This window comes from Chlorocebus sabaeus, chromosome 22 (assembly GCF_047675955.1).
Source record: "Chlorocebus sabaeus isolate Y175 chromosome 22, mChlSab1.0.hap1, whole genome shotgun sequence".
In the NCBI taxonomy this organism is placed as follows: Eukaryota; Metazoa; Chordata; class Mammalia; order Primates; family Cercopithecidae; genus Chlorocebus; species Chlorocebus sabaeus.
The window spans coordinates 90,773,265-90,786,251 of NC_132925.1; the positions used below are offsets into that span (position 1 = coordinate 90,773,265).

The following is a 12,987-nucleotide window of genomic DNA, read 5'->3' on the forward strand; positions in this document are numbered from 1 at the left end:
TTGAACCCGGGAGGTGGAAGTTACAGTGAGCTGAGATTGTGCCACTGCACTCAAGCCTGTACTACAGGAGCGAGACTCCATCTCAAAAAAAAAAAAAAAAAAAAGAAAAAGATTGTGGAAGCAGTGCTTTGAGCCAGTAGTTCTCAGTGGTGACCAAACATTAGAATTACTTTTTTACTCGAGGAGTTCTTTTGTTTTGTTTTGTTTTTTCTTTTTCCGAGACAGAGTCTTGCTCTGTCACCAGGCTGGAGTGCAGTGGCGCAATCTTACTTGAGGAGTTTTTATACGATTGATACTTTGCTCCCCCTCAGAGAGATTCTGGGGTAAGTCTGGCTATTAGTGTTTTTAAATAAAAGATTTGACCGGGCACGGTGGTTCACGCCTGTAATCCCAGTTTGGGAGGCCGAGGCGGGCAGATCACCTGAGGTTGGGAGTTCGAGACCAGCCTGACCAACATGATGAAACCCTGTCTCGACTAAAATTATAAAATTAGCTGGCCGTGGTGGTGCCTGCCTGTAATCCCAGGTACTCGGGAGGCTGAGGCAGGAGAATCACTTGAACCCGGGAGGCAGACATTGCAGTGAGCCGAGATTGCGCCATTGTACTCCAGCCTGAGTGACTAGAGCGAAACTCTGTCTAAAAAAAAAAAACATTTAAAAGTGCAGCCAAAGCTGAGAATCGCTGCACTAGCCCAGTTGCAGTGCTGCTTTTGCTGTCCCTGGGGCAGGAGGTAGAACTGCAAAGTTTCTTAAAAGTAGGACAGCAAGGAGTAGAGAAATGTTTTCTTAAATAAATGAACTACACATAACAATTTTCTGGCAATTTTGCTGAAGGATCTAATATAAAACACTATTGACACATTTTCATGGTTTCTTTCCTATAGGCTCAAACTGTCCAGGTTGCTGAAGTTGAACCACAGTCACAGCCACAGCCTTCCCCAGAACTTCTGCTTCCAAATTCTTTGAAGCCAGAAGAAGGGCTTGAAGTATGGAAAAACTGGGCCCAGACCAAGAATGCTGAATTAGAGAAGGATGCTCAGAACAGATTGGCACCCATTGGGAGTGAGTGTCTGGGAAGAAGAGTGGGCTCTGTCTAAAATGCAGTGGTACTGAAGTAACAGGAGGACAAAATGGCAGAAAAGTGGTATCCCCTGTCTAGGGGAAAAGAGAGCAACATCTGTAATAGTATGTTGAATTCAGTCCTAGCAACAAGCAGTACTGACCCTGTGTACATAATAAGCAGGATGTGTGGGGTTTGCGCAAAACCAGGCATTTTTAGACATACAGGTTTCAGGAGTTGACCCTACCAGACCTGAACACAGTGGCTTCTGGGAGGAAATGGGAACCAGGTAGTAGGCACTCAAGCCCTTCTTTCTTGGCATTAGGCTCATATACTCACATGATAGGCCAGTTCTGACATTACAGGCATGGAACATTACAGTAGATACAAGTGACCATTTCTGTCCCAGCACCCTCATGGGCAGTATGTGTTCTGAGCCTTCCAGATATGGACCCCCAGGACCTCTGTTCGTCCTGGGTTGCCAGGACCTCCATTCATCATTGGGGCTTTCGTTGCAGGGCGCCAACTGCTGCGATTCCAGGAAGATCTCATCTCCTCTGCTGTGGCAGAGTTGAATTATGGGCTCTGTCTAATGACACGGGAAGCTCGAAATGGAGAAGGTGAACCCTATGACCCAGATGTGCTCTACTATATTTTCCTGTGTATTCAAAAGGTAGGAAACAGATCTTCATGAGAACATGTTTGAGCTGTGTTCCTGTTGGATGTTTGCTAGTTTAGTTAATAAAATGACAAACAAGAAGTTAAAATAAGGAAGTTCTCTTTCAGGTATATAATGAGTTTCAAAATGCACATTTTTTTAAGTTTTAAATACCTACATGTTCACTTTAGAAAATAAGAGCCGGGGCCGGGCGCTGGTGGCTCACGCCTGTAATCCCAGCACTTTGGGAAGCCGAGGCAGGTGGATCACTTGAGGTCAGGAGTTGAAGATGACCAGCCTGGCCAACATGGTGAAACCCTATCCACTAAAAATAAAAAATTTGCCAGGTGTGGTGGTGTACGCCTATAATCCCTGCTACTTGGGAGGCTGAGGCATGATAATCGCTTGAACCCGGGAGATAGAGGTTGCAGTGAGCTGAGATCACAGCATTGCACTCCAGCCTGGGTGACAGAGCGAGACTGTCTCAAAAATTAAAAAAATAAAATAAAAAGGAAAGAAAAAAAATAAGAGCCAAGCGAGATGTCTCACACCTGTAATCCCAGAACTTTGGGAGGCTCAGGCAGGAGGATCGCTTGAGCCGCAGGAGTTTGAGACCAGCCTAGGCAACATAGTGAAACCCCATCTCTACAAAAAATTAGCTGGGTATGGTAGTGCGTGCCTGTAGTCCCAGCTGCTTGGGAGGCTGAGGTGGGAGGATTGCTTAAGCCCCAGAGGTTGGGGCTGTAGTGAGTCATGATTATGCCACTACACTCCAGCCTGGGTGACAGAGTGAGACCCTGTCTCAAAAATCAAAAGAAAAAAAATTAGCCGGGTGTGGTGGTGCACACCTGTAGTCCCAGCTATTTGGGAGGCTGAGGCAGGAGGATCGCTTGAGCTCAGCAGTTCGAGGCTACAGTCAGCTATGATTGTGCCATTGCACTTCATTCAGTCTGGGCTGCAAAGCAAGACCTTGCCCCTTAAAAAATAAATGCATAAAATAAATAATAAAATAGGAAAACAAACATTATTCATCATCCTACTACCTAGAGAAACTTCTGTTACATTATTGGTAATTACCTTGACCTTTTTTTTTTTGTAATTCACAAAGCATTTATGTAACACTTTTCTTTTTGTTAAAGTAAACCTGATTTTTATGAAAGTAATTTATTCCAAACAAAGTCTTGTGCCAGCATAGAACTTTCCTTCTCATTGTTCCCTGCATTAACACTAAATACTTATTTGAAGGAGTCTAGCTAGAATAATATACCAATATAGTTAGGTTTTCAGGACATCTGTGGTGAAGCATAATGGAAATTTACAGACTGGCAGTTCAAGGGAGCAGAGGTGGATATTTTAGTGTTTGAAGGCTTTTGAGGAGAAATCACAGTATAGTAGAGTAGGGCTTACTGGTTGGGACTCATTCTGTTGGCCTAGTCTTGAGACATGTCTGCCTCCTAGTTTTTTCCTCTCTCGGTGGTCCTAACCTAAGTACTGTGTGAATTGCTTTACATGCTTTCATTCTGTGCTCTCCCCAGTCCTGGAAGGCAGATACCATCATCTCCATTTACAGACAAGGAAACTGAGCCCCAGAAATTAAAAGACTTGCACATGTTATTTAACTTACACAATATCTAATGGAAGACTGACCCTAGAGCCTATTCATGATTTTTGCTAACACAAAACGATGCCTTTCTTGGGTGAAATACCATTCACAACATCTGCCTTATTTACCCAACTCTCAAGAATGTCATGAGAATCAGTCACATGAGCTTAAGCATACTATGGAAGTGTCACATGCTGGTGCCTTAGTTTGTTGAGGTGTGAATGGGTAGGGAAGGATAGTAGTACTGGTAGAAAAATATATTTATTTCCCCTGAAAGCCTTGTTCAGGAGACTACCAATAACTTCTATTAATTGTTTTTCTTTTAGTATCTTTTTGAAAATGGAAGGGTAGATGACATTTTCTCCGATCTTTATTATGTTCGGTTCACGGAGTGGCTACATGAAGTTCTGAAGGATGTTCAGCCCCGGGTCACTCCACTTGGTAAGAGTCTCCCTTGTCCTTGGATATCTTTCCCACCTGGATTTAAGAAAGATCAACAGCTTCTGTGGTTGGCTGTGAAAAGCATGTGAGTGAGGGGGATATAAATCCCAGACTGCAGCAGCATTGGCCACTGTGCTACTTGCCCTGATAGGGAAGAGGCACTGCTCACCAGAGAACCTTGCTGGTCCCAGTGTGGGAAGGACACAGGAACAAGCAGAACTAGTGGGATAGTTACTATCTTTATTTTTTTCTATTAAAATGTATTGATTAAAGTTAGAATAACAATTAAGAATTGTGGACAGTTTTATCTGTAGAGCATAATTTTTGCTTTACTCACAGGCAGTCTTCTGGACAGCATATTCTGTTGGAACAAAAGCATAGGTTATTCAGTGTTTTTCTTTGTTTGTTCTAAAAAAAAACATGGTCTTGGTATGTTGCTGAGATGGACCTCAAACTCCTGAGCTCAAGCGATCCTCCTGCCTCAGCCTCCTGAGTAGCTGGAGCTATAGGCATGCGCTACCATGCTCCGGTATTTTTGTTTTGTTTTGTTTTGTTTTGTCTGATACAGAGTCTTGCTCTGTAGCCCAGGGTGGAGTGCAGTGGCGTGATCTTGGCGCACTGCAGCCTCTGCCTCCTGGGTCCCAGTTCAGGCAGTTCTCCTACCTCAGCCTCCCAAGTAGCTGGGATTACAGGCACGTGCCATCATGCCCAGCTAATTTTTGTATTTTTAGTAGAGGCAGGGTTTTGCCATGTTGGCCAGGCTGGTCTCAAACTCCTGACTTTGTGATCTGCCCGCCTCGGCCTCCCAAAGTGCTGGGATTACAGGCGTGAGCCACTGTGCCTGGTCTATTTTTGTTTTTAATAGACTTTTTTGTTTTGAGACGGAGTTTCGCTCTTGTTGCCCAGGCTGGAGTGCAATGGTGCGATCTTGGCTCACTGCAGCATCCACCTCCCGGGTTCAAATGATTCTCCTATCCCAGCCTCCCAAGTAGCTGGGATTACAGGGGCATACCACCACGCCCGGCTAATTTTTGTATTTTTAGTAGAGATGGGGTTTCATCATATTGGTCAGGGTGGTCTCGAACTCTTGACCTCAGGTGATCCGCCCACGTCAGCCTCTCCCAAGTGCTGGAATTACAGGCATGAGCCACCACGGCCAACTAATAGACTTTTTTTTTTTTTGAGATGGATTCTTGCTCTGTCGTCTAGGCTGGAGTGCAGTGGCGCGATCTTGGCTCACAGCAAGCTCCACCACCTGGGTTCACACCATTCTCCTGCCTCAGCGTCCCGAGTAGCTGGGACTACAGGCGCCTGCCACCACGCCAGACTAATTTTTTTAATATATTTTTAGTAGAGATGGAGTTTCACTGTGTTAGCCAGGATGGTCTCGATCTCCTGACCTTGTGATCCGCCCGCCTTGGCCTCCCAAAGTGCTGGGATTACAGGCGCAAGCCACCGTGCCCGGCCTAGACTTTGTTTTTTAGAGTACTTTTAAGTTTCCAGAAAAATTTAGCAATAAGTATAGAGAATTTCCATATAACTCCTTAAGTATATACCCTCACACGCAGTTTCTCCTATCAGTAACATGTGTCATTAGTGTGGTACATTTGTTACAATTGATAAACCAATATTGATACATTATTGTTAACTGTAGTTCATAGCGCTATGAACTATATTATTGTGTTGTACATTCTGGTTTACATTCTGTATCTGCTGTACATTCCAAGTTTTGATAAATGTATGATGACATGTATCACCATCATGGTGTCTTATAGAATGTTTCACTGCCCTAAAAAATACCTCTTCTGGGCTTGGACATGGTGGCTCACGCCTGTAATCCCAGCACTTTGGGAGGCAGAGATGGACTGATCACTGAACACTGGGAGTTCAAAACCAGCCTGGCCAACATGGTGAAACACTATCTCTATTAAAAATACAAAAATTAGCTGGGTGTGTTGGCAGGCGCCTGTAATCCCAGCTACACGGGAGGCTGAGATAGGAGAATTGCTTGAACCAGGGATTCGGAGGTTATGGTGAGCCAAGATTGTGCCACTGCACTCCAGCCTGGTGATAGAGCAAGACTCCGTCTCAAAAATAAAAAACAAAAACCTTTTCACCTGTTTATCCCTCCCTCCCCCAGATACACTGGGAACCACTGATGTTTTTACTATTTTCACAGTTTTCCTTTTCTAGAGTATTGTACATTTGGAATAATTCGGCATGTGGCCTTTTCAGATTTACTCCTTTCGCTTTCCAATATGCCTTTAAGATTCCTGTGTGTCTTTGGCTGGGCGCGGTGGCTCATGCCTATAGTCCCAGCACTTTGGGAGGCCAAGGCAGGTGGAGCACGAGGTCGGGAGATGGAGACCATCCTGGCTAACATGGTGAAACCCCGTCTCTACTAAAAAATATAACAAATTAGCCAGGCGTGGTGGTGGGTGCCTGTAGTCCCAGCTGCTTGGGAGGCTGAGGCAGGAGAATGGCGTGAACCCGGGAGGCGGAGCTTGCAGTGAGCTGAGATCACACCACTGCACTCCAGCCTGGGTGATAGAGCAAGACTCCAAGACTCCGTCTCAAAAAAAAAAAAAAGATTCCTGTGTGTCTTTTTGTGGCTTGATAGATTGTTTCTTTTTCTCACTGAATAATATTCCATTGTATAGATGTACCACAGTTTGTTTACTCATTCACCTATTGAAGGACATCTTATCTTGGTTGCTTCCACGTTTTAGCAATTATGAATAAAGCTGCTTAAACATATATGTACAGGTTTTTGGCAAAGGAATAGACAGATCAGTGTTACAGAATAGAAAACCTGGAAATAGAGACACACAAATATAGTAAGTTTGTCATTGACAAAGGAGAAGGGAAATTCAATGGAGAAAGCAGAGAGGATAATCTTTTCAACAAATGGTGCTGGTGCAGGCTGTGCACAGTGGCTCATTTCTGTAATCCCAGCACTTTGGGAGGTCGAGGAGGGTGAATCACTTGAGATCAGGAGTTCTCAAGTGATGACTGGTGATGACACCAGCCTGGCCAACATGGTGAAACCCTGTGTTTACTAAAACTACAAAAAATTAGCTGGGTGGCTGGGCGCAGTGGCTCAAGCCTGTAATCCCAGCACTTTGGGAGGCCGAGATGGGCGGATCACGAGGTCAGGAGATCGAGACCATCCTGGCTAACATGGTGAAACCCCGTCTCTGGCCAGGCGCGGTGGCTCAAGCCTGTAATCCCAGCACTTTGGGAGGCCAAGCTGGGCGGATCATGAGGTCAGGAGATCAAGACCATCCTGGCTAACACGGTGAAACCCCGTCTCTACTAAAAAATACAAAAAACTAGCTGGGCGAGGTGGCGGGCGCCTGTAGTCCCAGCTACTCAGGAGGCTGAGGCAGGAGAATGGCATAAACCCGGGAGGCGGAGCTTGCAGTGAGCCGAGATCCGGCCAGTGCACTCCAGTCTGGGCGACAGAGCGAGACTCTGTCTCAAAAAAAAACAAAAAACCCGTCTCTACTAAAAACTACAAAAAACTAGCCGGGCATGGTGGCGGGTGCCTGTAGTCCCAGCTACTTGGGAGGCTGAGGCAGGAGAATGGTGTGAACCCGGGAGGCGGAGCTTGCAGTGAGCCGAGATCGCGCCACTGCACTCCAGCCTGGGCGACAGAGTGAGACTCTGTCTCAAAAGAAAAAAAAAAAAAAATTAACTGGGTGTGGTAGTGCATGCTTGTCGTCCTAGCTACTGTAGATGCTGAGGCAGGAGGATCGCTTGAACCCGGGAGTTCAAAGGTGCAGTAAGCTATGATCATGCCACTGCACTCTGGCCTGGGTGACAGAGCAAGACCGCAACTTTGAAAAAATAAGTCTAGCCGGACGCGGTGGCGCATGCCTGTAATCCCACCACTTTGGGAGGCCGAGGTGGGCAGATCACAAGGTCAAGAGATCGAGATCAGCCTGGCCAACATGGTGAAACCGCCCCCCTACTAAAATACAAAAAATTAGCCAGGTGTGGTGGTGTGCAGCTGTAGCCCCAGCTACTCAGGAGGCTGAGGCAGGGAAATCGCTTGAACCAGGAAGGCGGAGGTTGCAGTGAGCCAGGAGCGCGCCACTGCACTCTATCCTGGCAACAGAGCAAGGGTCCGCCCCTCCCCCCCAAAAAAAGCAGTCTGGGTGCAGTGGCTCACGCCTGTAATCCCAGCACTTTGGGAGACCGAGGCAGGTGGATGACTTGAGACCACGAATCCGACATCAGCCTGGCCAACGCATAAAACATCGTCTCTACTAAAAATACAAAAAATTGGCCGGGCGTGGTGGTTCACACCTGTAATCTCAGAACTTTGGGAGGCTGAGGCGGGTGGATCATGAGATCAGGAGATTGAGACCATCCTGGCTAACACTGTGAGACCCTGTCTCTACTAAATACAAAAAATTAGCTAGACGTGGTGGCATATGCCTGTATTCCCAGCTACTCGGGAGGCTGAGGCAGGAGAATCGCTTGAACCAGGCAGGCAGAGGTTGCAATGAGGTGAGACCATGCCACTCCACTCCAGCCTGGGTGACAGAGTGAGACTCCGTCTCCAAAAAAAAAAAAAAAAGACTAGCAGCTGGGTGTAGTGGCTCACACCTGTAATCCTAGCACTTTGGTAGACCAAGGTGGGAGGATCACTTGAGTCCAGGAGTTTGGGACCAGCCTGGTCAACAAAGTGAGACCCCCATCTCATTCATAATAAACATCTAGTCTGGGCCTGGCTCACACCTGTAATACCAGCACTTTGGGAGGCCGTGGTAAGAGGATTGCTTGAGCCCAGGAATTCAAGACCAGCCTGGGCAACATGGTGACATCCTATCTCTACCAAAAAATAAAAAACTACACACACACACATATTAAGTACCTGACCAGATACCTCACCAAAGAAAATGCATTGATGGCACATGAGTATATGAAAATATGGGCTGGGTGTGGTGGCTCACACCTGTAATCCTAGCACTTTCGGAGGCCAAATGCGGGTGCATCACTTGAGGTCAGGAGTTCAAGACCAGCCTGACCAATATGGGGAAACCCCATCTCTGCTTAAAAAAATACAAAAATTAGCCGGGTGTGGTGGCACGCGCCCGTAATCCCAGCTACTTGGGAGGCTGAGGCAAGATAATCACTTGAACCCAGGAGGCGGAGGTTGCAGTGAGCCAATATCCTGTGCCACCGCACTCCAGCCTGGGCAACAGAATGAGACTCTGTCTCAAAAAGAAAAAAAAGATGCTCTCGTCAGGTGTCATCAGAGAGTTGCAAATTGAGGTAATGAAATACTACTGTACATTTATTAGAATGGCTAAAATTCAAAACACCAACAGCACCAAATGCTGACATGGATAGGCAGTAACATGTCATTTATTGCTTGTGGAAATGCAAAATGACACAACCACTTTGGAAGACAATTTGGCAGTTTCTTACAAAAGTAAACATTGTTGGCCTTATGATGCAGCAGTTGCATTCCTTGGCATGCAAAGAAGTTTAAAACTTGTGTTCATGCAAATATCCAAGTTTTAATCCCTGTTCTGCCATTTATTAAAATGTGTGCTGCTTAACCCTTAAAAAAGAAACTTACTGGTTAGACAAATTTTTTGAGTGCCTACTACGTGCCAGGCAGTATTCCAGGTGCCGGAGAATATAATTAATACAGCAGTGAAGAAAATGGAGCTTGCACTACAATAAGGTGAGACAGTGTATAAATAAGTAAGTTAACTCCAGTACTTTGTCTTTTTTTTTTTTTCCCCCTTGTATTTTGTGGAGAGCAAGGTCTCACTATATTGCCCAGGCAGATCTCCAACTCCTGGGCTCCAGCTATTCTCCCACCTCTGCCTCCCTAAGAGCTGAGATTATGGGCATGAGCTACTGTGCCTAGCAACTTAAGTACTTTGGAGAACAGAACACAAAGGAATGGAAAGGGTTAAGACTATTACAAGGGAGGGCTATCGTTGGAACAGAGACATGAGTGACTACATCACTCTACATAATTTGAAAGTTTTCAAGCTAAGTGTGGATATGCAGAGTTCACTTTTTAGTCTGTTACTATGGATAAATAAAATAAACAGAATAGATTAATGAATTCCCCCATGTACCCATTTTCCATGGCAAATCTTTTTTTGTTGCTGTTTTTTTGTTTTTGAGACGGAGTCTCACTCCGTTGCCCAGGCTGGAGTGCAGTGGCATGATCTCGGCTCACTACCTCTGCCTCAGGTTCAAGTGATTCTCATGCCTCAGCCTCCCAAGTAGCTGGAATTACAGGCGTGTGCCACCAAGCCCATCTACTTTTTATATTTTTAGTAGAGACGGGGGTTTCACCATGTTGACCAGGCTGGTCTCAAACTCCTGACCTAAAGTGATCAACCTGCATCAGCCTCCCAAAGTGCTGGGATTACAGGCATGAGCCACCGAGCCTGGCCTGTTGCTGTTTAATTACTTTTTGTTTGTTTTTAAGTTTATTTTTTCCATTTTAAACTTTATGTATACCACCACCTGTTTCCCCTCTCCTGTATTGGAAGTAAATTCCAGATACTTTATCCATACTTTTTTTTGCCTTAAGCCTCCGAATAGTTGGGATTACAGGCACCTGGCCAGGCTGGTCTCGAACTTCTGGCCTCAAGTGATTGGCCTACCTCGGCCTCCCATAGTGCTGGGATTTCAGGCATGAGCCACGGGACCCAACCTATCATACTTACTTATTTATTTACTTGTTTGTTTATTTGAGACAGATTCTCAGTCGCCTAGGCTGGAGTGCAATGACAGGACCTCGGCTCACTACAACCTCTGTCTCCTGGGTTCAAGTGGTTTGCCTGCCTCAGCCTCCCAAGTACCTGGGATTACAGGCATGTGCCACAACACCTGGCTAATTTTTATATTTTTAGTAGAGATGGAGTTTAATTTAACCATGTTGGCCAGGCTGGTCTTGAACTCCTGACCTCAGGTGATCCGCCCGCCTCAGCCTCCCAAAGTGCTGGGATTACAGGCGTGAGCCACCACTTCTGGCCTGGTTGTGTCTTTTAATATTTACTTTTTATTTATGTATTTATTTATTTTGAGATAGTCTCACTTTGTCGTCCAGCCTGGAGTGCAGTGACATGATCTTGGCTCACTGCAACCTCCGGCTCCTGGGTTCAAGCAGTTCTCCTGCCTCAGCCTCCCAAGTAGCTGGGACTACAGGCGCACACTGCCACACCCAGCTAATTTTTTGTAGTTTAGTAGAGACAAGGTTTCACCATGTTGCCCAGGCTGGTCTTGAACTCCTGACCTCAGGTGATCCACCCGCCTCGGCATCCCAAATTGCTAGGATTACAGACGTGGGCTACGGAGCCTGGCTCATACTTTAAAAAATAATTTTAAAGAATGACTGGGCACGGTGGCTCACGCCTGAGTTCCCAGCACTTTGGGAGGCCAAGGCGGGTGGACCACGAGTCAGGAGTTCGAGACCAGCCTGGCCAATTATGGTGAAACCCCATCTCTACTTAAAAAAAATGCAAAAACTAGCTGGATGTGGTGGTGGGAGCCTGTAATCCCAGCTACTCGGGAGGCTGAGGCAGTAGAATCACTTGAACACAGGAGAGGCAGGGGTTGCAGTGAGCCAAGATCGCACGATTGCACTCCAGCCCAGGTGACAGTGCAAGACTCAGTCTCAAAAATAAATAAACAAAAAAAAAAGGTAAATCCATAATGTAATTTACCCTTTATTAGGCCGGGTGCAGTGGCTCATGCTTGTAATCCCAGCACTTTGGGAGGCTGAGGCGGGCGGATCATGAGGTCAGGAGATTGAGACGTTCCTGGCTAACGCGGTGAAGCCCCATCTCTACTAAAAATACAAAAAATTAGCTGGGTGTGGTAGCGAGTGCCTGTAGTCCCAGCTACTTAGGAGACTGAGGCAGGAGAATGGCGTGAACACGGGAGGCAGAGCTTGCAGTGAGCCGAGATGGCGCCCCTGCACTCCAGCCTGGGTGACAGCAAGACTCTCTCTTAAAAAAAAAAAAAAAAAAAAAACTACCCTTTATTAAAATGTTTAATAGTCTTATACATTTCATTATTTTGATTTATCTCAATCAAGGTCAAAATTAAGTCTAGATATTGAATTTGGCTTTTTTTTTTTCTTGAGACAGAGGCTTGATCTCGGCTCACTGCAACCTCTGCCTTCCAAGTTCAAGCGATTCTCCTGCCTCAGCCTCCTGAGTAGCTGGGATTACAGGCACGCACCACCACACCCAGCTAATTTTTATATTTTTAGTAGAGACAGGGTTTCACCAGGTCAGGCTGGTATCGAACTGCTGACCTTGTGATCCATCCGCCTTGTCCTCCCAAAGTGTTGGGATTAGAGGGGTCAGCCACCATACCTGGCCTTTTTCTTTTTTTCTTGAGATGGAGTCTTCTCTGTCGCCCAGGTTGGAGTGCAGTGGTGCAATCTCGGCTCACTGTAACCTCCCTCCTGGATTCAAGTGATTCTCCTGCCTCAGCCTCCCGAGTAGCCGGGACTACAGGTGCCTGCCACCACAGCCACCTAATTTTTGTATTTTTAGTTGATACGGGGTTTCACCATGTTGGCCATGCTGGTCGCGAACTCCTGAGCTCAGGCAATCTGCCTGCCTCAGCCTCCCAAAGTACTAGGGTTACAGGTATGAGCCACCTTGCTTGGCCTTAATATTTACTGTTCATCTTAATTTTCCCCTCCCTTTTGTCTTACAGTATATTCATGATAGAAACTAGCCTTTGAAATTGTCGCACAGTCTAATTTTTGCTGATTGCTCGCTGTGGTGTAGTTTAACATGTTCTTTTTCCCCATGTATCTACAGTTGATTGGTAATTGAATATACAGATTGATTCCGGATTTTTGTTTTGTTTTGTTTTTGGCAAAATTACTTCATAGTTGGCCTTTCTTTGATCACAATGCCCAAATGTCTGAATCCACTGATTCTTTGTGGGTTGCAGAATAGTATTCTAATGTTATTATTACTTAATAATTACTTGGAATATAATGAAAAACTTTCCCTCGTTTTGTTTTTTGTTTTTTGTTTTTTTAAAGAGACAGGATCTCAATTTATCACCCAGGCTGGATTGCAGTGGTGGGAACACGGACGGCTCACTGTAGCCTCAACCTTCTGGGCTCAAGCAATCCTCCCACCTCAGCCCTCCATGTAGCTGGGGGCTATAGGCATGTGCCACCATGCTTGGCTAATTTTTGTGTTTTTTGTAGAGATGG

At 45.8% G+C, this 12,987-nt stretch overlaps 1 protein-coding gene across 2 annotated transcripts in view; it reads left to right on the plus strand.

Annotated features, from left to right (window-relative positions):
* Positions 1-12,987, plus strand: part of QRICH1 (glutamine rich 1) — a 66,552-nt gene that overhangs the window by 46,108 nt on the left and 7,457 nt on the right. For both annotated transcript variants that reach the window (XM_007984181.3, XM_007984179.3), the window contains 3 exons: positions 884-1,061; positions 1,578-1,732; positions 3,647-3,761. In XM_007984181.3, coding sequence (XP_007982372.1) covers positions 884-1,061; positions 1,578-1,732; positions 3,647-3,761 — 448 coding nt within the window. The remainder of the gene's footprint in view (positions 1-883; positions 1,062-1,577; positions 1,733-3,646; positions 3,762-12,987) is intronic.